This window comes from Pelobates fuscus, chromosome 1 (genome assembly GCF_036172605.1).
Source record: "Pelobates fuscus isolate aPelFus1 chromosome 1, aPelFus1.pri, whole genome shotgun sequence".
In the NCBI taxonomy this organism is placed as follows: domain Eukaryota; kingdom Metazoa; phylum Chordata; class Amphibia; order Anura; family Pelobatidae; genus Pelobates; species Pelobates fuscus.
The window spans coordinates 121,837,870-121,862,159 of record NC_086317.1 but is presented as its reverse complement, the minus strand read 5'-3'; the positions used below and the strand labels follow the sequence as shown (position 1 = coordinate 121,862,159).

At 38.2% G+C, this 24,290-nt stretch overlaps 1 protein-coding gene across 4 annotated transcripts in view; it reads right to left on the bottom strand.

Annotated features, from left to right (window-relative positions):
- CDKL5 (cyclin dependent kinase like 5) overlaps positions 1 to 24,290 on the bottom strand; it is a 177,710-nt gene that overhangs the window by 49,132 nt on the left and 104,288 nt on the right. For 3 of the 4 annotated variants that reach the window (XM_063450183.1, XM_063450185.1, XM_063450186.1), the window contains exons 8-12: positions 19,110 to 19,299; positions 14,912 to 14,992; positions 7,205 to 7,362; positions 4,601 to 5,615; positions 1,138 to 1,236 (exon numbers count right to left, since the gene is read on the bottom strand). In XM_063450183.1, coding sequence (XP_063306253.1) covers positions 1,138 to 1,236; positions 4,601 to 5,615; positions 7,205 to 7,362; positions 14,912 to 14,992; positions 19,110 to 19,299 — 1,543 coding nt within the window. The remainder of the gene's footprint in view (positions 1 to 1,137; positions 1,237 to 4,600; positions 5,616 to 7,204; positions 7,363 to 14,911; positions 14,993 to 19,109; positions 19,300 to 24,290) is intronic. The other variant, XM_063450184.1, reaches the window with a different exon arrangement.

The window sequence follows — 24,290 nt, the reverse complement described above, 5'->3', positions numbered from 1 at the left end:
GGACAAATATTAATAATGCCTACATTAATTCATATGTAGCGCAGGGAAACAATATGTGTGCCTAAGACAATATCTATGGTTCAACCAACATTCTTGAATGCCTATTTTCAAGTTTTTGTATTCATTGTGCAGTACTTTGTAATCAGTCCCATATTCATCTCAATATATATCTATATTCATTAGCTTGGTTTCATCCATTGGTTCTATCCAGTTCATGTCTTCCTCTGGGTTATTCCCAGGATTTAAAGGTGAATTTTAAATTTGAGGTCAAACTAACTGGCTGTATTTGAGAATTGTTTTCACTTTGCCCAAAATATTGAATACACGTTAAATTTACTAAGAGTTTCCAAAAATTCACACTTTAATGAATAACCAGTCTAAAGCCGTGTGGGTGTTGAAAGTTGCCATGTCAGCCACTAAACTGAATAAAAATCAGAGGTGAACAGAGGCAGCTTATCGGAATTTCAGTACAAAATGTGTCTTTGTTAAAAAATGTAGGGTTAAAAAAAATAAAAAAAATAAAAACCTTACTAAAAGGGCGATGAATCATACACTATTAAATCATACAGAAGAACTTTTTGGTCAAAAGGTAAGCCGACGAGAGGATGTTAATCTTTATCGATATGCCAGCCAATTGACTACAACATAGACATGTCTGGTGTAGGTTATGACCATCCCATCATTTACTCAAACATGTATCCCTACTTCCTTTAAGTGACAACTTTAACCATTGTCCCATAGAGAATATATATATTAAAAAAACATGTGAGTACTCTTACATTACATCATTTATCAAGCAGTGGTAATTATTAAAAAATACTGAGTAATCAGCTTGTTAAAGCAGCTAGCTATGCTGTTATGATAAATTGACCCAATCTATTACAAAAGGGCATCACAATTCTTCTGCTGTAAAGCAACAGTAGAGAGTTCTGGAACACATCTAATTCTCTGAATTGCTGACAGTTTCTAAGGAAAGTTACTGTCCCATTCTTCTTGGTATATTTTTATAATTGATACTGATGGCAATTCATTAAATAATCCCCCCCAAAAATGAGATGAGTAATGAATATCTATGTCTTGTTATAGACGGTATGACGTAAAATGTGATTAATAATTTACTATTCAAGTGATTCAGACCTCAGACTTTTGTCGCGTGTGAAATGAAGTTGTGCCATCTCTGTTGGGGTCTTTAGCTAAAGGTCGTGGATGGATCACTTCTGAAGGGACCTGGTCACCCTGATAATAGCAGATATAAAAAAAAATCACAAAGATCATGAAGCAAGACAACACATACATTGCTTGGGAAGCACAATTGGCAAATGGGAATTTAGCATTCACGTATGAACACAAAACTATGAAACATAAAATACACTGCTTTACACTGTGTAAGGGTTATTCTTAAATAATTTGAGAAAAAGCAAACAAAAAAATCATAGGTGGAAAATCTATTTTTTGTGATTAATGTATTTAAAATCCCTCTGCAATTATGGCAGTAAGCAATACTTACCTTAATAAGAATTAGGACACATATCCCTAATGTTATTGTAAAAAAAATAAAATCCACTTATATGTATGTTACTAACTAAATACAAATACTATTGTTCGTTAGTATAAGATATTTATAAAAGGGTTGGGTTTCTTGAAATGCTTACAAAACTGTAGGAACCCAAACAGAAGAGGAAAAAAGATGGAAAAAATGATTATGGGAAAGTAGGTTAATAATGCTCCATTCTAATACAAATATGCAAGGAAATACAAAATTACATTCAGTGGTGACATGTCAGGAGTATTTTGGTAAAGTATACCAGTATTTTATGTTTTATTATCTGTTTCAACTCTCAGTCCAAATTATTCAAAAAGCTTTTACACAAACTACACAAGTAGATATATGTATATTTTTCGCTTCTTTGTTTAGTAAGATAGTCATAAATAGTGTATTTAGGGTACCGTAAAATTAAGCATTCATTTTTCTACAAGATTGTAATTCTTTTAGATTTTACTACACCTATTGCGATTCTAGCTGAGAGCTCTAGTTTTAAAACAGCGTCAGGTCATCACTTTGTCTTCAATAGGTGTGCATTTTTCTCCCCATGTTCAATAATAAGAGCAACTTAGGAAAATAATATGCATTTTCAGCATATTCCACATGGAGATATATTAGGTATTTTCGGTTTGGCAAGTTCTGTTGAGAAACATCTGTCATCGTTTTCCATCATTGTCATTGCTGGCATTAGTTGTTTGGTTGTTATTTTTGCACTGTATCAAAATGACTCCAGCTAAATAAACCACCCGTATAAATGATGCTACTATACAATGTTTTGGTTTTTTTGTAGAGTAGAATAAAATCAATGAATATAATGCAAAATATAACAGCTCAATTTTAACAGCACTACAGTGGCAAGTTTAATAATCTTAAATTAAATATATGTATGCTATATTCTCCAGTGTTGGAACCTAATTATATCTCTTTTTTGTAATCTTTCTGCATTGAACACCTTATCTTGACGGATCTTACTTGCACAACACTATTTCAATGAACCATTTGCACAATTGTTAATACCTCAATTAATACATGATCTCTGCAGAAAAAAAAATATTGAACCACTTAATACAGTTTTGTACTTTCTAAACTCTAAATCTCTACTGATTTAGGGTGGAGCCACTAAAATGTAACTATTACAGACCATATAAAAAATATATTTAAAAAATGACTGCTATCTGATATTGTCAAGACCTACACTAGAAATAACTACAAAAAACAGTGAATACAAAGGCGCTTATAATAACAGTTCTCTAGTGAAGTTTTAAAGAGGTAGTAATAAGTATTAGATAAATAGCAGCACCCTAATTAGTGTAACAGGTCATAAAACACATAGTTAATACAAGAAAAATATATACCGTAGGTCTTTGTCTTTAAGACAAAAACCTATTTTAAAGTGCAGCAAATGTTATAATGTGCAAAGGTGCAATTTACATTACAGTGCATAAAACTCCATGTAATTTATGCAATGTGCAAAACTGTGATAAAAATTCACATAAAAAAAAACAGTCACTAAAAATTCATATGTTGTTCATCTCAATGTATCCCAACATGTAAAGAGAGCAATAAAAAACAGATAGTGTAACTCTGTATAGTAACACACAGAATATAATGGATAAAGTGCACACTCACAAAAACCGAGTGTGCACTTTATCCATTATATTCTGTGTGTTACTATACAGAATTACTGTTTTTTATTTCTATCTTTACATGTTGGGGATACATTGAGAAAAACAACATACAAATTTTTAGTGAGTGGTTTTTGTTTTTGTGAATTTTTATCACATTTTTACACATTGCATAAATGACAGAGTTTTATGCACTGTAATGTAAATTGCGCCTTTGCACAGTATAGCACTTGCTGCACTTTAAAACAGGTTTTTGTCTTAAAGACACAGCGCACCTCTGTATTTTTCTTGTAAGACCTACACTAATTTCAGTCTCTTGTAGGTTGTCAAAAAGCAAAAGAGTGGTCTGGGAACCCTGGTAGGAATACATCGACCCCTGAGCAAGCGCCCCACATTCCTGCAGGGAAATAGAGACCACCCTTCGTGGGCAGACTCCTGCCTTCTCCCGACAGCGGGTCCAACCAACCTCTTCCCACCCACCCACCCCACCCCCCTTCTTTTTTTTCTTCTTTCTCTCTCACATCATCTCATACTGACCGGGGGGGAGAACAATACTGCCATATACTCTGTCTTCCTCCTATCATACCACCGGTTTTCTATTCTCTTTTTCTCTTTGCTAGATGTTACGTTTTTTAAGAATGTTAAGAAGGTATAAAAGTTCACAGTGACAGATCATTACAGTGCAGAGACCACATGAGTTGCCCTAGTAACACAATGTTCACGACGGTCTTTCTGTAATCGTGACATACCGTATTGCATAATGCAAACGCTGGCTTTTGCGAAAGCCCTTAAAAGGCTACAATAATTGGGTATCTTTCTTCACCACGACAGCAATAGATGTCTATACGAAACAATAAAAACAAAAAGGTAACAGGACATGTTTCTAACTGCAATATTAAATAAAGAGAATCTCAGGCACTCACTGTGATTGTTCTTCAAGCAGGTTTATTGCAACGTTTCGACCTCAATGAGGTATTTTTCAAGCTTGAAAAAGACCTCATTGAGGTCGAAACGTTGCAATAAACCTGCTTGAAGAACAATCACAGTGAGTGCCTGAGATTCTCTTTATTTTATATATGTCTCTTGGGGTCTTTTGCTGACCCATGCTCAGTAGCACCCTGTGTGTAATTGTTGTGACTGAGTGCGACCCTATTTCTATTTTTCTAACTGCAATATTGACTGACCAAGTCCACACCACCACGATTACCTGGGCTTCTGCGTAAGCCGCAATGTTGTGTTAACTATTGAATTGTCTTACTATGCCAATACGGGCTTCTGCGCAAGCCACCCAAATGTCATATCAACTGCACATTGTTACGTGTCACGACCAAAAATAAAGAATTAAAAAAAAAAAAGCAAAAGAGTAACTGTGTAGCAATGTTATATGTATATTTATACATAACAATACATAACAAAATAATAAATCACCAACCCTAGTAGTGTCCTCAGTGCAGTCCTCGCGGGATGATCCAACAGATCTGGTCAATGTTCTATGCTGTACCTGAGGGGATAACAACTGCAGACTGTTGGCCCTTGATGCCATGCCTTGTCCAACAGCTAGTCCTGTATCTGTGCCCTTTACACGCACTCTGTCTCGGCTCACATACATGGAGTGTCGGTGAGGCCGCTGTTGCGAGGAGAATGGACTAGTATAACCTAGCCCATAAGAAAAAGACTCATGTGGAGCTGACAAGGAGTGGGAATGGCTGCCATCCATCTGGTCAGGCAGTTTTAGCTCCTCCATGGTTCTGGAATGTCTTGTGGTAGGCCTTCGAGGCTCCAAAGTTCCTTCTTTCCTATTAGTCCTCCCTGATGGGCTCAACATAGCTCTATTGTCAACATGCCTTGGCCCAGCAGGACTAGTTGGAGAGTTTAAGTCATGACAACTGGATGGAAAATACCTACTACTAGGCTCCAGTATTTGGCCTCTAGTTTCACTAAGGTTGCCAACTGATTTTGAATCTGTCAAGACACCGTGATGTTTTGAATAGTAGGAACTACTCTTTTTTGAGGACTGAGGGATCGTGTCGATGTAGCTATGACGAGTATGTTTTTCAGTAGGCTGCAAACTTCCTGTTTTGCCCTCCATGAATGAATGTCGGTTCTGATGAGAACGGGAATTTGATTTTAGGTATTTTGCACCTGGTCCGTCTGTGGCTTTTTGCTCAGGGCTGAAATCAAATTCAGTTTTTGACTTTACTTCTTTTGGACTAAGAAGATGTGGCAAACTATTATTGGCTAGATCCTTGTTACCAGATCCACTTTGGTTACTTTTTTTCGGGTGGACTGTTGGGCTGTGAGACCCTGCAGGATGATTTCCATTTATAAAGGTTTCAGTGGGTGGGTGGGTGTCTTCACTTCGTTTTGGTCCAACAGAAAGGGTTTGTACATCTTTGCTGTTTGCTCTGTGATGTGTCTGATGGGAGGAACTTTTGCTAGGTTGCTTCCTACATAAGATGACAAACAAAATAGCGTTAGAAAATGTTTTAGTCACTTAGGGAACACTTTACTTTAAGAATATTTATAATTTTCTTGTTCAAGCAAACTAATAAATTATTTACTAACTTTGGACATTAATAAAAAAAACAAAAAAAAAACAATTCTAAGCACACAGTGTTAGCTGCTAACATTTATAAAATCAATTGTTTTTCCATGCATTCTGCATTCTAAAATCTTACTCTGTACTAAAGAAGCACAGAGTCTTGAAGATCCATGTATAGGTTGACCAACACAAGTACAGAACCAGATTTTGCTCTTCTCAAATTGACCCGAGCATTTTAGTAAAACACATTCACTGTAATGTAATTTAATGTGCCTTGTGCACATAAGCATGGGGCAAGACTATACCAAAATCATGAATACAACAAACATTCACAATTTTTTTCTCTACAAGGTACCTCTAGGGTGGATTTAACACCAACTTGTGAATATACAATGCACGGTAGACGTTCAAGACAAATATGCTTTAAATGAATGATTATTGATAAAAAATTAACTTACCTATCACCAAGTTGCATGGAGCTACACCACTTTCTGGTCACTTAATATTAAATAACTATAACAGGCACTACAACCAATTCAACAAAATGTAATGTCTCATTAAATGGTATAATTTATTAACAAGGAATAGTCACAATCCTTGCACACTTCATCAAGACAGGGAAAGTGTTTTTGATGTTCATTCTACTCATGCAGCAAAAATATTTAGCATATCAGCAGCTGTTATGTTGATGAATAATGGATATTAGATTGTTGTTTTTCCCAATGATTTCACCCAGTGAAAGAAGGTACTATAAAGAGAAGTAAACTAGTTTATAGCTTAAAAGTTTAACAGTTTTTATCACGGGGGAAATGGTAGGTTTTGTAGGGATTAACTCATTCTTATCAATGACTACTATATATACTACTATTTCCTGAGATCATACCAATATTAAAGGGACACTCCAAGCACCATAACCACTACAGTGTGCTGTAGTTGTTTTGATGCCAGCAGTATCTTGGCAACTTCCCTATTTTAGGTAGTCAAACGATTTTAGAACGATTTGAAATCTTACCTTGGATGCACAAGGAGCCGCCTCCATTAGTTCTGACAGAGAGTTTTTGTCTCTTTGTCTGAGTTAAGCCTGGTGATACAGGGCTTAGCTCATTGGCTGAGTGTGATCAGTAAATGCTCTCAGCCCTTCGGGATGGTCCAAAGCTTCTGCTTAGGACTTTGAGACTCTCCGTCTGAAATAGTGGAGAATGGGAATGGCAACTGGCAGGTCCCTGGTAAGAAGTCAAATTGTTCTGAAACAGTTTGACTACTTACAACAGGGCACCAGAGCACTCCTGGCACCATCACCACTACAGTAGGCTGTGGTGGATATTGTGCTTAGAGAACTTCTTTTAAGTAACATGCACTGTAAAATAGACTTTAAAAATTGACTCAAGTCTATTTTCACCATGTAATACAATGTTACAATGTAAACAGCAAACATGGCCACTTCTAAAAGTGATAACAAATGATAACGAATTTTAACAAAACACATAAATTAACCTGCTTGAAGAGTTGCTTTCTGAGTGGTGAGTTTTTCTCTTGGATGATCTGGAAGGTGAACTGCCACCTCGATCCAAGAGTCTCTGGGTCTGAAATGCTGGGTGATTCAAACTCTGTTCGGTCAGGTATCTATCAGATGGATTCAGTTTCAGCAAATTCTAAACAAAGCAGAGCTTATTCAGTAAATGGCCAGTATTGAATAATATCCTACAGAAATGTATGTGTCTAATCAAGAAGTTTATGTAAAACAGGTGAATCATCCATCTCTTGTAAAATGCTAAAATAAGACAAACAGCTTGAGTTGAATTTTTTTTAAGGAAAACAAAAATGAATACTCATTAAGCAAATGTCCTTAAGCTATAATTTTATTTATTCATGCTTTACAAGACACACTTGTTTTTACACACAACTGACTTAAGTGATTATTTCATAACTATTTAATTATGCCATTGTAGAATGCAAAGTAAAATCATAGCTTAAAAATGATTACTGTTTCTCTAAAACTTTCCAGGACATGTTCAGAAAGAAATACCTATAACATTTTCATAGAAAAAGTACATGACATATAAAAAAAATGAAATTATATATATATATCTTTCAATTAAGCATTATTTAAAACAGGACAGGAGACATGAATATGTTCAGTAAATTATGCCCTCTTAATGGCTATAACTGACACTCTGAATGACACTCTGAATGTTTGCAAACTTCATTCCCCATGATGCTCTGCAAAGATAATGATGATCTTCTAAAATGTGGTTCTTAAACACCAGGGATCTCTTGGTTACCCATCACTGTTCTGTGTTTATGTCTCAGACCTGGAATGTCCAAAGTGCAAATCATTCTGGGACAAACTGTAAAGAATACCGGTCACATGCAACAAGCTGTACAGCCAGAGTTAGAAGAGGAAGGGTAATTACTTTTTTTAATTACTAAAAATTACTAAAAAAAATTTTTGATTTACTAAAAATCAGCATATCTGTACCTTTTCTAGATATCTATCTTACAATGTTTACAGATGAAAGGAGACACTTTGCAAAGTACTTTGTCATAGTTTGCATGAAAGAGTCCCTTTAACGCATGCAGACAGATATTTTTCTCTGTGTGAATGAAGAAAAAGAACTGAAGAAAAGCAAAAAGAGTGTAAAATCCACACTTTAGAATTGTTATTTTTTTTGAAAATTCTCATAAACAGAGTGCAATGAGGTTTCAGAGGTTAAGGAAGTTTTTAGTGTTTTTGCCAATGATATACAGCAGGTTGCTTCCGCACTGTCATTCTCTGAAGTTCTGCCTGTGCATAACATTTAGAATGACAGGCGGGTGCGTATTAGGGACTTTAACTTGTGGCTTGGTGAATGGTGTCGGGAGCAAGGATTTGGCTTTATTTCTCATGGTAGCTCTGTTTGGAATGGAAATAAACTGTACAAAAAAGATGGTTTGCATCTTTCTCAAAAGGGAACAAATGTTCTCAGTGAGCAGTTCAGAGGTTTTGCTAGGATGTATTTAAACTAGGAGGGGGGGCGCAAAAGGGTTATAAAACATCAATCCAATTGTCCCCCAAAACAAGGACAGAAGGTGCCTGTAGCAAGTGTGTTAAAAAATGATAAGCTTAGAGTCATGTCTACAAATGCTCGCAGTTTAGGGAATAAGATCCATGAACTTGTGGCAATAATGGCAACTGATAGTGTAGATTTAGTTGCTGTTACTGAGACATGGTATAATGAGAAAAATGACTGGGACATAGCAATACCAGGGTACTCTTTATATAGAAAAGACAGGGAAGGCAGGAAAGGGGGAGGGGTGGCCCTGTATGTGAAGGATAGCATAAAATCTAGCCTAATAAAAGTTAGTGAGGTAAACATAGAGTCCGTTTGGGTTACGTTAGAATTTGGTAATCACACAGTAATTCGTGTAGGTGTGATTTATAGGCCCCCAGGACAAATTGAAGAGTTAGATAATCTACTAGTTGAGGAAATAGCTAAAATGACAATGAAGGGGGAAGTTATCATCATTGGTGACTGTAATCTTCCTGATGTGAATTGGAAAACAAAAATAGCTGCTTGTGCCAGGAGCACACATATTCTAAACTCCCTACTGGGATTGTCTCTAAAACAAGTCGTTGAGGAGCCAACTCGTAAAGAGGCCATACTAGATTTAGTGTTAACAAATGGAGATTTGGTATCCGATATTACTGTAGGTGAAAGTTTAGGATCCAGTGATCATCAGTCAGTGTGGTTTAATATAAGAACAGTGACTGAGTCACACCACACAAAAACAAAAGTTTTAGACTTTAGAAAAACAGACTTTTCTAAAATTAGAATATGTGTAAAGGAGTCATTATCAGACTGGAGCAATTTAAATGGCGTCCAAGAGAAATGGGATTATTTAAAAGTTGCACTACTGAAGGCAACAGAAAATTGCATTAGGCTTGTCAGTAAAAGCCAAAAATTCAAGAACCCACTCTGGTACTCCGCAGATGTGGCCAAAATAGTAAAAAACAAAAAGTTAGCATTTAGTAATTATAAAAAAACCCAGAGTGAGGAAGACAGAATGATCTATAAGATTAGGCAGAAGAAGGCAAGTTATAAGAGCTTCCAAATCACACACAGAAGAGAAAATAGCACAGTCAGTAAAAAAGGGGGACAAAACATTTTTTTTAGATACATAAATGAGAAGAAAAGTAAAACAAGGATTAGTTAGATTAAAAACAAAAGAAGGAAGGTATGTAGAAGAGGATAAAGGTCTAGCTGACTGCCTCAATGAATATTTTTGTTCGGTATTTACAGATGAAAATGAAGGAGCGGGACCTCAGTTAAGAAAAAGGATAAATGAGTTATTTATTACACGTGAGTTTACAGAGGAAGAGGTTCTATTTTAACTGTCAAAAGTAAAGACAAATAAGTCAATGGGACCTGATGGAATACACCCAACGCTATTAAAAGAGCTTAGTGGTGTACTAGCAAAACCATTAACAGATTTATTTAACCAATCACTGATAACAGGAGTAGTCCCAGAAGATTGGAAGTTGGCGAATGTTGTGCCCATTCACAAGAAAGGTAATAGGGAGGAGTCGGGCAACTATAGGCCAGTAAGCCTTACTTCAGTAGTGGGGAAAGTGATGGAAATCATGTTAAAGGATAGGATTGTTGAACATCTAAAAACACATGGATTTCAAGATCAGAGACAACATGGGTTTACTTCAGGGAGATCATGCCAAACTAATCTTATGGATTTTTTTGATTGGGTAACTAAAATTATATACAGGGTGGTGCAGTAGACATTGCTTACCTAGATTTCAGTAAGGCTTTTGACACTGTTGCACATAGAAGGCTTATCAATAAACTGCAATCTTTAAGTTTGTATTCCAATATTGTTGAAGGGGTGAGGCAGTGGCTGAGTGACAGGCAACAGAGGGTAGTAGTCAATGGAGTATATTCGAAGCTTGGGCTTGTCACAAGTGGGGTACTTGGACCCATTCTCTTTAATATTGCAGAAGGTCTTGATGGTAAGGTATGTCTTTTTGACGATGATACTAAGATATGTAACAGGGTTGATGTTCCAGGAGGGATTGTCACGGTTCTCATCGTGGCAGGCAGACGGCCAGACGTGGTCACTCCTGGAGTTCCCAACAGTGGACTTGAACCGGGGAACTTCTCAGTCCTGGTCCTGCTTTCTACCTCGGAGCCACAGCAGCTTTATACAGCGACTACTGATTCCGGTCCTATTCATCCTGGCATGTCTTCTTCTACACTGGGGGCTGCACCTTGACTTGGCTGTGCTTCACCTGACCCTGATCAGTCATCAGCAGGGTATTTAAACTCAGTGTCGCCCTGTGCTCAGTGTCAAGTCTTTGATCCTGTTTCGTACCAGTGTTCCTTTTGTTTCATCTGCTGCTTATTATTGACCCCGGCTTCTGACTACATTTATTTTGACCTCTGGCATCCCTTGACTTTGGCTACTCCTCGTTGTTCCTGACCTCTGGCATCCTTTGACCTCGGCTATCCCTCGACATTCCTGCTGGTTCAGTCCTTGCCTGTCCTGCGTATTGGTACTGCATCCTGCACAGCCCCCATGCACAGACCCACAGGCCAGGTGAATTCTTACCTGACCACCTCGGCCTGTGGCTATCTGCAAGGGTGAGCAACATATCTGCGCTACAGACTCCCAATTCAGGTAAGACCCTGACAAAAAACTTGACCAATATGGAGTCCGCAGAGATGTGCTCACCCTCGCCCCAGCAAGTGTCCAGCCTGGCCCAGACTGTTTCGGAGCTGCAGCAAGAAATTTTTTTTCTTAAAGGCACAGTACGTCCAGCCCCGGAAATGGCTTATCCTGAACCGTTTGTCATCATGCCCGACCGTTTTGATGGTAGCCGCACGTCCTTTCAGTCCTTCAAGATTGATTGCGAGGTGTTGTTTTCTTTAAAGCCTCGAACATATGCCACAGAATTCATCCAGGTCAGAGCGGCTATCAACCTGTTGTCTGGACGCATCAAAGTTTGGGCTCACCAAATGTTGCAGACTAAGAGTCCTGTCCTTGTCAGTTGGGAATCCTTTTGTACTGCTATGGACTCACAATGCAAGACCACTACGCCCAAGCCAGCTCCACGTACTAAAAAAATCGCAGAGTCTTCGTAACCAAAGAACCAAGTACCATCACTACACCCCAGTGATGCCCCCTTGTGATCCAGTTCCCAGGAAAACTCCAGAGGTAAACAGAATACTCATAGAGCTGGAATGATCCAGACTGGCCGAGTATAGTACTGGAAATAATGAGGAGATAAGTGCAGTGTAATAGTGAAATAAATTTGATAGATAAATGATATAACAAAATATAGTCAAAAGTGAAATCTTGCCTTAATGGCTCACCTCTATAGATATCCAGTAATACCCTAGTACCTACAAAGCTCAAAAAATGCAACTGGCTAGTGACTTTATTGGGCAAAAAAATGGTCAAGTCCAGAGCTAGGAGCGTATTAAGTAGGTGAATGTCATTCAGCTGACATGGGTATCTGGGATATGGTCATTTAAGCAGAACCTAGAAGGTTCCTGTATGCCGTATGGCTAGTGATTAGCTCTAAACTGTTAATAGCCTGTGGATGTTCAGGTTACAACACAGTAGTTAAACGAGTCATAGACCAAACTGGCATTCCGGGCAGCATGTAGCAATTACCCTGTACTAATAAAAAAGCATCTAGCATCCGGGAAGGATTCCAAATATCCCCCAGAAGCTATTGCTAGATGACTGTAACGCTGAACATATAATGGTTACAGTAGATACAAGGGAGCATTAATCTGCACATTAAGAAACCCCAGTCAAATCTGTGGGATTTACCCTATGCAGACAGACATATAGTGACCAAAAGCGAGAGAGTGAGGTGAAGAAACAAAGATTATAGTGACTATGTGCAGAACCATACTTAGGATGTTGGTTACCTGCACATAGGTCCTAAGTGAAAAAAAGTGAACGAAAATGAGCCCATTGAGACGCGCGTTTCGGTGCTTGCTTAGATGCACCTTCGTCAGGGGCTGACTGGAGACTGATTCCTAGTCTCCTTTTGTATGTACCCAGATCCCAGTATCTTAAGAACTGTCCAATCAAAAAGCCGGTATCGAGTGCATTCCGGCACCAACCTACCACGTGGTCATATGCTAATGAGCTGGACTAAGCCAGCCAATCATGTTCATTATGTTCTGACGTTTCTCCAAAGGCAATTTAACCAGCTACATGCCGAGAGGGGATTGAGAACCCCAGTGTGCTAATGTAATGAGATACATCAGAAACTGTAACAGCTTAGCATAGCTACAGTTTCTATGTAAAGTATCAAATGTCCCTCACTACATCGGTTCTCGGTTCTCACCGTGGCAGGCAGACAGCCAGACGTGGTCACTCCTGGAGTTCCCAACAGGGGACTTGAACCGGGGAACTTCTCAGTCCTGGTCCTGCTTTCTACCTCTGAGCCACAGCAGCTTTATACAGCGACTACTGATTCCGGTCCTATTCATCCTGGCATGTCTTCTTCTACACTGGGGGCTGCACCTTGACTTGGCTGTGCTTCACCTGACCCTGATCAGTCATCAGCAGGGTATTTAAACTCCGCCTCACCCTGTGCTCAGTGTCAAGTCCTTGATCCTGTTTTGTACCAGTGTTCCTGTTTCATCTGCTGCTTATTATTGACCCCGGCTTCTGACTATGTTTATTCTGACCTCTGGCATCCCTTGACTTCGGCTACTCTTCGTTGTTCCTGACCTCTGGCATCCTTTGACCTCGGCTATCCCTCGACATTCCTGCTGGTTAAGTCCTTGCCTGTCCTGCGTATTGGTACTGCATCCTGCACAGCCCCCGTGCACAGAAACACAGGCCAGGTGAATTCTTACCTGACCACCTCGGCCTGTGGCTATCTGCAAGGGTGAGCAACATATCTGCGCTACAGACTCCCAACTCAGGGAAGACCCTGACAGGGATAAGCCAAATGGCTAATGATTTAGGTAAACTAGAAAAATGGTCAGAGTTGTGGCAACTGACATTTAATGTGGATAAGTGCAAGATAATGCATCTTGGATGTAAAAACCCAAGGGCAGAGTACAGAATATTTGATAGAGTCATAACCTCAACATCTGAGGAAAGAGATTTAGGGGTGATTATTTCTGATGACTTAAAGGTAGGCAGACAATGTAACAGAGCAGCAGGAAATGCTAGCAGAATGCTTGGTTGTATAGGGAGAGGTATTAGCAGTAGAAAGAGGGAAGTGCTCATGCCATTGTACAGAACACTGGTGAGACCTCACTTGGAGTATTGTACGCAGTACTGGAGACCGTATCTTCAGAAGGATATTGATACCTTAGAGAGAGTTCAGAGAAGGGCTACTAAACTGGTTCATGGATTGCAGGATAAAACTTACCAGGAAAGGTTAAAGGATCTTAACATGTATAGCTTGGAGGAAAGACGAGACAGGGGGGATATGATAGAAACATTTAAATACATAAAAGGAATCAACACAGTAAAGGAGGAGACTATATTTAAAATAAGAAACTACCACAACAAGAGGACATAGTCTTAAATTAGAGGGACAAAGGTTTAAAAATAATACCAAGAAGTATTACTTTACTGAGAGGGTAGTGGATGCATGGAATAGCCTTCTAGCTGAAGTGGTAGAGGTTAACACAGTAAAGGAGTTTAAGCATGCGTGGGATAGGCATAAGGCTATCCTAACTATAAGATAAGGCCAGAGACTAATGAAAGTATTTTGAAAATTGGGCAGACTAGATGGGCCGAATGGTTCTTATCTGCCGTCACTTTCTATGTTTCTATGTTTCTATATTGGTACACACATCAATCTCGTTGAATAGCTTGTATCATAATTTGGGCACAAGTGTTTAGTTTAATAGAAAACCAAATATCATACTATCTTTCAGCAGCATAGATACACTAAAGCTGGTCACCAGAGTAAAACCATTATTAAACATAATGCCAAGCTTCTGTGGGCCATGTATAGATGTATATCATACCTGTTGAATAATATCTGCATGGCCCCACAATCTTTCTATTGATACATGGTAAGCTTCTCATACAAAGAGTAACTTAGAAAAAGTCTGATGTGGAAATTTGAATTTCAAAGGGAAACAGGCAGAAAAAAAATCTGATATTTTTTATTAATTGTTTTGGATCTCCACATTTTAAATGTCCTAGAACAAACACAGGACTCACCTTCATTAGGTCAAGCAAAATGCTACTTATAATTCCCAGGTATCGTCTTTCCAAGGACTGAGGATGGTTAACTGCTGGAAACTAGAGAGGGTTGAAAAAAAAGAAGAACCAGATAGCAGTTTGTCAATTATTAAAGAGACAGTGTTTTATATTGAGCTTTAACAATGCACTGTGTAACTTTGGCACGGCCAGTGCTGGCTGACACGAGTTTTTAAAAGACCGCTACAGAATCGTGAATAAACTACTCAGAAATTAAAAGGAATTGATTCTTACCATCTGTTTAAACTAACACATTTAAATATATCTGTCCAGAATCACATGCCACTCTTAGCCAAATGGTTTATAGATGCCGGCAAGTCTTAGGTCAAGGCACTCTGAAAAAGTGAGCATTAAACAGTTCGCTAAACAACCGGAGCCGACATCCCATTAAATCTAAGCAACATACTGTCTTATTGTGCTGAACTGCCTTAATTATACAATGACATCACCTTCTCTCCATGATATAGCAGGAAACCGGTAAGAATGTGTCCAGTGAAATGAGAATGCAGCAGATGAGATAATTAAGGAAGGGATAGATAGACTTTGCAACATCCCTGGGCAAAACTAAACATGTAGCCAAGTGTTTTGTGTACTAGTTACTCTACCAGTCTCTTCCCATCATGCACTCGCATGTTTCTCGCGGATGGACTGAAAAATTAACATGTTTTTTTAAAGTCTAGTCTTGAGAGCTGATCATCAAACAAGGGATATAAAGCGGTTATGGTGGCTTTGCTGTCTGTTGTTGCTTTAGCATAATTAGATTTTCAGCAAGACAGGTGAGATATATTACCAAAACATCTAGAAAATTGCAGAACCATTTTAAATACTGGAAATGTCAACAATTTTGCACAAGAGTTCTAAATGTAGCAGGTGTATAAATGAAAGGGTGCACTCTTTGGTAGATATATCCCTAAGTATCAAATTCAAACAACTTATTAAAAACAAGATGCACTCCATTTTCACTGCTAATACTAGTCTAACTTTATTTACAAGACAATGCAACATCTACATATATAATACACATAAGCTTTATTTACAAACAAAATGTGTATAAACTACAGTAGCATTGCCAGTAACATTGGTGTGAATCTTGTTTTGATAAATACTTGAATTATAGACAACATTCGTGATCTTTCATGGATTAACACAAAGTTTTTTTTTTTTTTAAGTCCATAGTAAAGATGTATCATGCATGTATATATTATTTAATAAACTAATAAATACCATAAACACAAATGATTTGCTGCATAATTGTGGATGTGGTTTGTGACCAATTTACCCTGAAGCGGCACTTCTATAGGCCTAAACAAAGCAATGGCATTAAACCAAAATATTAAATGTGTGGTGGGCATATCAGAACTACTAGAAAGCGTCAAAGCTTTCTAGATCTACAGTCACTTGCATAGCATTCTGAAGTCTCCATAACAGAATTACACAAAAGAGTGATACATTCAGAATACAAAGGTATTCTGCTCAAATCATAGGATATAAAACTTCAGAGGATGTGGGGTATGTTTGATCATTATTTCATATGATACACACAATTTAGAGTTCTGTAGATCAAGGCTGAGTAATGTTTAATGCTCGAAAACATTATCCACTTTGATCATTAGACATTGGGCTCAAGTCAAATTTTAAATATATTCCTCTGAAATCTGAATAAACAAAAATGTACTTAAAATACCTAAAGCTAAAAAAAACAAAACACATTAGATCTATCCTACAGCTTATGCTGCAAGAAACCCCATAGGCATTCAAATAAGGCAACTCAAAAGGATATGTACAACTCTTTATAAATTGTTAATAGGTGTATATGAAATATTCTGTATTTTATTAGAACTTCAAACTAAAACATTTCTACATAATTACGTGAACACATTTTTACATAATTTTAACTGTCTGAGAGCTACTTAATATTGCTCAGAATAGTTTGTTTGTTTATCCAAAACTATTAAATCATTTGGAAACCTTATCCAACAATATTACATGAAGGCCCAATTTAGGGACATATTAGCTAAACAGCTGAAAGAGCAAAATTAAGAAAAGGGATTTTCTTAATTTGATCTTTCAGCTGTTTAATAGATAACTCCCTAATTTGCTATCCCTGAGTGGGCTTGCCGTTTTTAATGTGGGATACCTCCCTTATTTGGTATCCTTAAAAAAGGCAATGCAACATAACAGAACAAAGTTATAGGGTATCTACTAAACAGCTGAAGGACCAACATTTATTTTGATCTTTCAGCTGGTTAATAGATAAGCCGCTCATTTGCTATCCCTAAGTGGGATTGCCATTTTTATGTGTACCAAATAAAGGAGGTGTCTGCACCCTAATTTGGTATCCTATAAATATAGCAATCCCACATAAGGGTACCCAGGAACGGCTGTGTTTACCAGATAGCTCCCTAATTGGTATAGTTTATATAGTTTAACCCCTTAAGGACCAAACTTCTGGGATAAAATGGAATCATGACATGTCACACATGTTGTGTGTCCTTAAGGGGTTAAAAGTTGGTATAGTTTAAAAGTATAGTTTAAAATAGCAATATAACATAAAGATATCAGAGGGCTATCTACTAAACAGCAAAGTGCTAATGGGACATCAGGCAATTCCTAACATAATTTTCTCTATGATTATATACTATTTTATAATTAATAATTTATCATTTTAACATTCATCACAGTCATGATAACACTTAGATGCAATTTGCAACTACAAGATTAACCCCCTGCATACTATTATATGAAATGGAAGTAGGTAAAACAAAAATAATTTCTGAACAATCTAGATCTAGATCTGCCAAGCCAGTGAAATACTAAGAGTATACAATAGCAAAGTAGATGGTTATGACTTAAAAGGACACTATAATCATCAAAATAACTTTAGCTTAATGAAGCAGTTTTTGTGTATAGTTTTTATGTATCTGACACATGCAGTCTCACTGCTCAATTATCTGCCATTTAGGAGTTAAATCATTTGTTTATACAGCCCTAGTCACACCTCCTTGCATGTGACTGGCACAGCCTCCCATAAACACTTCCTGTAAAGAGTTACTGTATATACTCTAGTATAGGCCGACCCGAATACAAGCCGAGGCCCCTAATTTTACCCCCAAAAACTGGGGAAAAACTTATTGACTCGAGTATAAGACTAGGGTGCAGCAGCAGCTACTGGTAAATTTCTAAATAAAATTAGATCCTAAAAAAATTATATTAATTGAATATTTATTTACAGTGTGTGTGTATATAATGAATGCAGTGTGTGTGTGTATGAATGCAGTGTGTGTGTGTGTGTGTGTGTATGTGTATGAGTGCAGTGTGTGTGTATGAGTGCAGTGTGTATGATGCAGAGTGTGATGCAGAGCCTTGGTGGGGGGGGGGGGCATTTTTTATATTTTTTTGTATTTTAATTTTTTTTGTTGTTATATTAATTATTATTTTTATTATTATTTTATTTATTTTTCGTCCCCCCTCCCTGCTTGATACATGGCAGGGAGGGGGGCTCTCCTTCCCTGGTGGTCCAGTGGCATTGGCAGTTCAGTGGGGGGAAAGGGGGGCTGGCAGAGAGCACTTACCTCTCCTGCAGCTCCCTCCTCCTCCGCGCCGGTCCGTGCAGCTCTTCTGTCAGCTCCCACTGAAAGTCTCGCGAGAGCCGCACTATGACCACGCGGCTCTCGCGAGACTTACACTGGGAGCTGACAGAGGTGCTGAACGGACCGCCGCGGAGGAGGAGAGAGCTGACAGGAGCTGCAGGAGAGGTAAGTAACCGCACACAGCCCCCAGTCTGTATTATGGCAATGTAAATTGCCATAATACAGACAGTGACTCGAGTATAAGCCGAGTTGGGGTTTTTCAGCACAAAAAATGTGCTGAAAAACTCGGCTTATACTCGAGTATATACGGTATCTAATGTTTACACTTTCTCTATTGCGAATTCTGCTTAAGTTAAAATTTCTTATCTCCTGCTCTGTTAATAGCTTGCTAGACCCTACAGGAGCCTCCTCTGTGTGATTAAAATTCGATTTATAGAGCAGGAGATTAAAACTTTTAAAGTAAGTTACATCTGATTGAAAATTTGTTCTTTTGGTGACTATAGTGTCCATTTAACACTTTTGTTATAAAACATTTAACACTACATTTTTCACATGGAGTGTATACTCACGCGCATTCCATGGAAACGAGGATTACTGTAAAAAAGCTTCATTTGCTCTGCAGGAAGAGGTCCTAACACTTTCTGGATTGTAAAAAGCTGATCAATTTCACTTTCACCTGGAAAAAGTGGCTGGCCGTCACTCAATTCTCCTAGGATACAGCCCACAGACCACATGTCAACAGCCTTTCCATATGGGGCCCTACATATTAAAATAAAGACAATATTAGATGTTTCTGTTAATAAATAAATTTTATGCAATAATAATGCAATTTCTCTTTTACAGATAATTCTAAAGTAACTTTGATTTCCTATCAGTGTAAATTCATGGATCCTATCGAAATTGTATTTATCAAATAGGTTTATTTTTAAATCCTATATGTTAAACCCTACCCATACAAAATCACCAGCTGGGTCCCCCAGTCTTAATCTCCCGTACACAAGCTCTCACACATACTTACAGAGACAAACACATCCTCTGAACATGTATAGACCAATGCACATTCCCAGGAACCAACAGATATAGATATGCATCCCACAGACTCACACATGCATTGCCATATACACACATATACCCATTGACCTATACACATATGCACCACCATGCAAACACGTATACATTCAGCATTCTTTCGGTCACATAAAATGCTTTCAAATGTGACAGTGACAGCAGACAGTGACAGCAGGCGGCTTGTTCACATTACAAGCTCTCCACTGCGGTGTCCAATATGCTTTGATGTCACATCCTCCCAGCCCTACTGCAGAGTAAAAGGAGGCCTGGCAGTAGTCACTCTACATGATATCTTAAAGCAGCACACTCATCACCTGGTCAAAGACCCCTGATGTTGACATCACCAGTGGGGGTCCGGTGGGTGGGTGTGGAAGGGTGGCAGGTGAGCTCTATTTGCCTGTACCTGTCCGTTGCGGGTGTGGCCATTTTCCACCGGCGAGTACAGTACTGAGGTCTATGGAGGATTTTGCAAGACCCCCGGATCCTCCATAGACAGATCCAATTCCCTGCAGCTGGTGGGATTGACACTTCAAGTATGCAGCTACTTCACCCAGTTTCTAGAAGTGTCAGGCGTAGGAAATATACAAATATACAGAGACTATGTAGTCCCTACTTGATTTATTTTTCAGGTGAGGGGAGAAGGTGGGGTTTCAGTGATGCTTTAAGTGTAGTCCAGCTAGGGATATCTCCCCAACTAGACCCTGGTGGGCCCCAGTTCTTCAGTTGAACCCTTACCAAAATAATACCCCTCCTGATGGCAGCCCCAAGGTCAGCACTGACATGATGGAAAGCCTTTATAAGACTGCAAATTAATCACAGCCCAGTTATTAATCGTGTTTCACATTACCATGTTGCAAGAGTAAGTTCAAGGACAGAGATTCCTTATGGGTACACCACTGCAATCCACATAATCATTGCACTCGGTCTAGAGATGAGAAGGACTGTGCCCCACCAGTAAGGGGGTAAGAGATTCTCACAGTGAACCGTGTGCAGCATGCGCTCTGGTGCAAGAATGTTGATGAAGAACGCTACCCTGTACTGTACATGTGTACCACACTGATGACAAGCCCCACCCTGCACTCGCAACATCTTGCACCAGAGTGGTTGCTGTGCACAAGCACAGCACACTGTGAGAATCTCTTAGCCCCCTTTTGGTGGGGTGCAAACGCTTATTCTGGTGCATCCGTGTCACCAGAAGGGATGGGGTAGGGAATTTTTACGGGGTTTGATAGAACACCAGCACCTTTTATAAACTACATATTGTTGAAATCATTTTGCAGAACAGGCAAGAGAGCAGTTAAAGTTGCATAGATGGCAAAATCAGCGATGGAGTATTAAAGTGTCTCTGTTATCAGAGACGCTCAGTACAATCTGATATAGCATTTCAAGCTATGAATAAAATAATTCAAATGAATAAAAATAGGGAATAAAATAATTCAGGGCAAAATTAACTTGCCATGAGCACAGAATCCATTCACTAGCATTAAGGTGTTCAAGCAAACCTTTTACATTCAACCCATCATGGAATGCTCAATATATCAGATTCTTAGTGGTCACTGTCACTACGAGATTTAAATACGTCATTCAGTTCCACTATAAATACAGCCACACAAAAACTGCCTTATCGCAATGGGATAATTACAGCTAAACTTTCCATTGTTTGGTTAGATTTAAATATTATATTAATATGTTGATACTATGCTTTAAAATTGATTTAGTCAAAGCCAATTTTCTACATCAATCACCACATTAACATAATTATGGCAATTTCTTTGTATCTATTGACATATATGGGATGTCTGAAAACATTGTATATTAATTATGATTTTGAATATTAATATTACTTTATGTCCTCTATAATAAATATGAGGCTAAATATAATGTCACCAATAAAAATATCTGAAAGGTCTGTCCCATGCCAAAATGTCTAAAACATAGTGCAATTGGTTTAATGCACAAGTGCATAGCCACTTTAAACAAATTCTTCTTTTAATTGCTCTCTGCATAAGCATTTGTTCTCATGGGTAAGGGTTTTTCCATTGACAGCTTGTCATTCATTCACTTACACTTTGTCTAAATGGTAGTTTTGGGTCAATCAATATGATGGCGAAAAGACAGAGAGAAAATTAGCTATATACACTGTACATCAGTCGAATGAAGGTTACCAGGTAAGTTATGACCCAAGACAGGAAAATGCCTTTTAGTAGGTCACGATAAGAACTGGAAAGCAGTGAATCCATAAAACAATTATTTTGTAAACCAAATTCACATATTGCGAGATAGGGGACATCCTTATTTGCTCATTTTAATTAAATTCATGTTTGCTTTCACCAGATGTTTTATATCTACAGTAATAATTACACACACACACACTAGGTGCTGAAGTGCTAATGCTTTGTTCATTCTCAAGGTAAACTTAAAATGTACTTTAGAAAAAGCACGTTAATGAGAAAGAAACTGTCTGACTAGTCATTATTCAGTTTTTAAACAGATATGATTGCACAGCCCTATTTTGCATTGAAAGTTTAAAAATACATTTTAACCAAATACAGATCATTAGTCTGGAAATTATTCAACGCTGCATTTGTGAAAATTCTAATTATCCTTGCTATTTTTTGGAACATTTCCCAGACTGACATGAAAGATCCTGGCAACATTTATTGCTCTTGTGGACACACCAATCAGCATTTTTGTGCATCAATTACATTTATCTTCAAATGTCAGGTTTCCCTGAATTTGTTTTCTGATTCTGTATACTGTTTGTGTATTTAATCATGCTGTGGAGAATGATCAAGATGGAAAAATAAAGCAGAAATCTAATCCATAAAAAATTATTTAATAAATAAATACTGTACTTTATGGGCTAGATGCATTAAGGTATGTGTTATGACAAAATTGTGATGTGTTTTGTGGGAGCTGCCAACACACCTTCTGAGCTGACTCTTTTCTCTATGGCACACTACACATTACACACTATCGATGTGATCAAACCTTTACCCTACGTTTTCTTTGTACTGGTGAACACTGGAAAGATAGAAAAAAGCTAAAAAAAAGAATAACGTCTTTTCTGCCACAGGATCCTGAGATTTTACTAACATTCTCAAGAGGCCTCAAGATGGCCTGTACCACAAAATGGTGCCTTCACCACACGGCTCAGCCTCCTTGATGCCCTTGATAACATGCTAGCTCAAGGTAGCCTAAACCATTTATCCTGAATTAAGGAATGTTCTCCAGTGTCCAAAGCTGATATTAAGGTGCTCACACTATTTATCTGAGCCATATTCCATCCTGAACTCAATGTGATTCAATCTAGGCTGACCTCAATGTTATGGAGAGCCTCCATACAGCTCATAGTACCCAACAATTCCAAAAAGCAAAGTCAGAACTGGCTGGCTATTTTGGTGCTTTAGATGACAAGGACAGAAGAAAATGTTCTCATTAAGAAAATACCAGAAGTGCTAGGGCCAGATAAACTTTCTCATTTAATTCACATATTGCTTGACTCCCTTATTCTATCTCCATTGATGAAATCAATTGCTGTTGAAATAATATATTGTTGCTAAAGCCCCAATGGATCCAACCAAGGCAGTTTCAATAAGAATCGGACAAACCCTGTCTTCTGCAAGCTGTACGAAACTCTGGTGAGGTATGATATGAAAGAAATAATTTCTCATTTATTCAAGATATTTAAAGACCAACAGTGCCGCACTTTGCATCCTATGACCCCTGTGCTTCAGGGTGCAATGCCAAAATATCTAAAATGTAGTGCAACCGGTTTAACATGCAAATTAATTAAGGTGCTCTTACTAGATAACCGAGCCCTATTGCATGCTGACCTCAATGTTGTTCAATCTGTGCTGACCTCAATGTTACAGTATTCTGTATTGGTGTGGGTCCCTTCTGCTCATTAAGAATAACAAAAGATGCCTTCTTGCATGATCTGAAGGACATCTCCCAAGGGTTTTGCAGATCTTCTACCTTTCTCTGGAGGACACCTCAGTTCTTAGGCAAACATCAACCACAAAGAGAAATTATTGGGATGTAGATAATATCCAACGATTTGTGCCCAAACAGGGGACTACAACAGACTCTCTACACCTTTCTATTGAGTCACCAGATAGATTGAAGTTGTGTATTCTCTGCAATAAGGTTTAATCGTTTTCTGCTTTGACATACTTCTCTGGCGGTATACGTTGCCTCGCCTTATAGCTCTTTACATTATTATTTTCTATTTTGTTTTGTTTTCTTTTGCCTTTCTGTTGTCTTAGTCACCACTGCTGCCTTCCATGCCTTCATCCGACGACACCATGGACTTGTGCAGTCCAATCAAAGGCTTCTCATAAAGAAGCCTTTGATTGGACTGTTTCACTGTCTCCAAGGTACTATGAGACAGCAAAGGGAGGTAGTAAGAGTGAGTATTAATAAATAAATTCAAAAAACAAACAAGAACTATGTAAGGTATAGGGAGGCGTTAGTAGCTGACTTCAATTAAGGAAGGATGGGAGAAATATGCAGATGGAGAAGCTCAATACCTTTATTGCCCAGAATATTTTGCACATAAATTGATATTTGGCTCCAGAACAAAGATACCATAAGATAAATAGCAGGGACTCCTTAGTCTTACGTTAAAGCCTTAAGTTGACAAAAGGCCAAGTTCCGCTGTCAACTTTTGTCCAATCAAA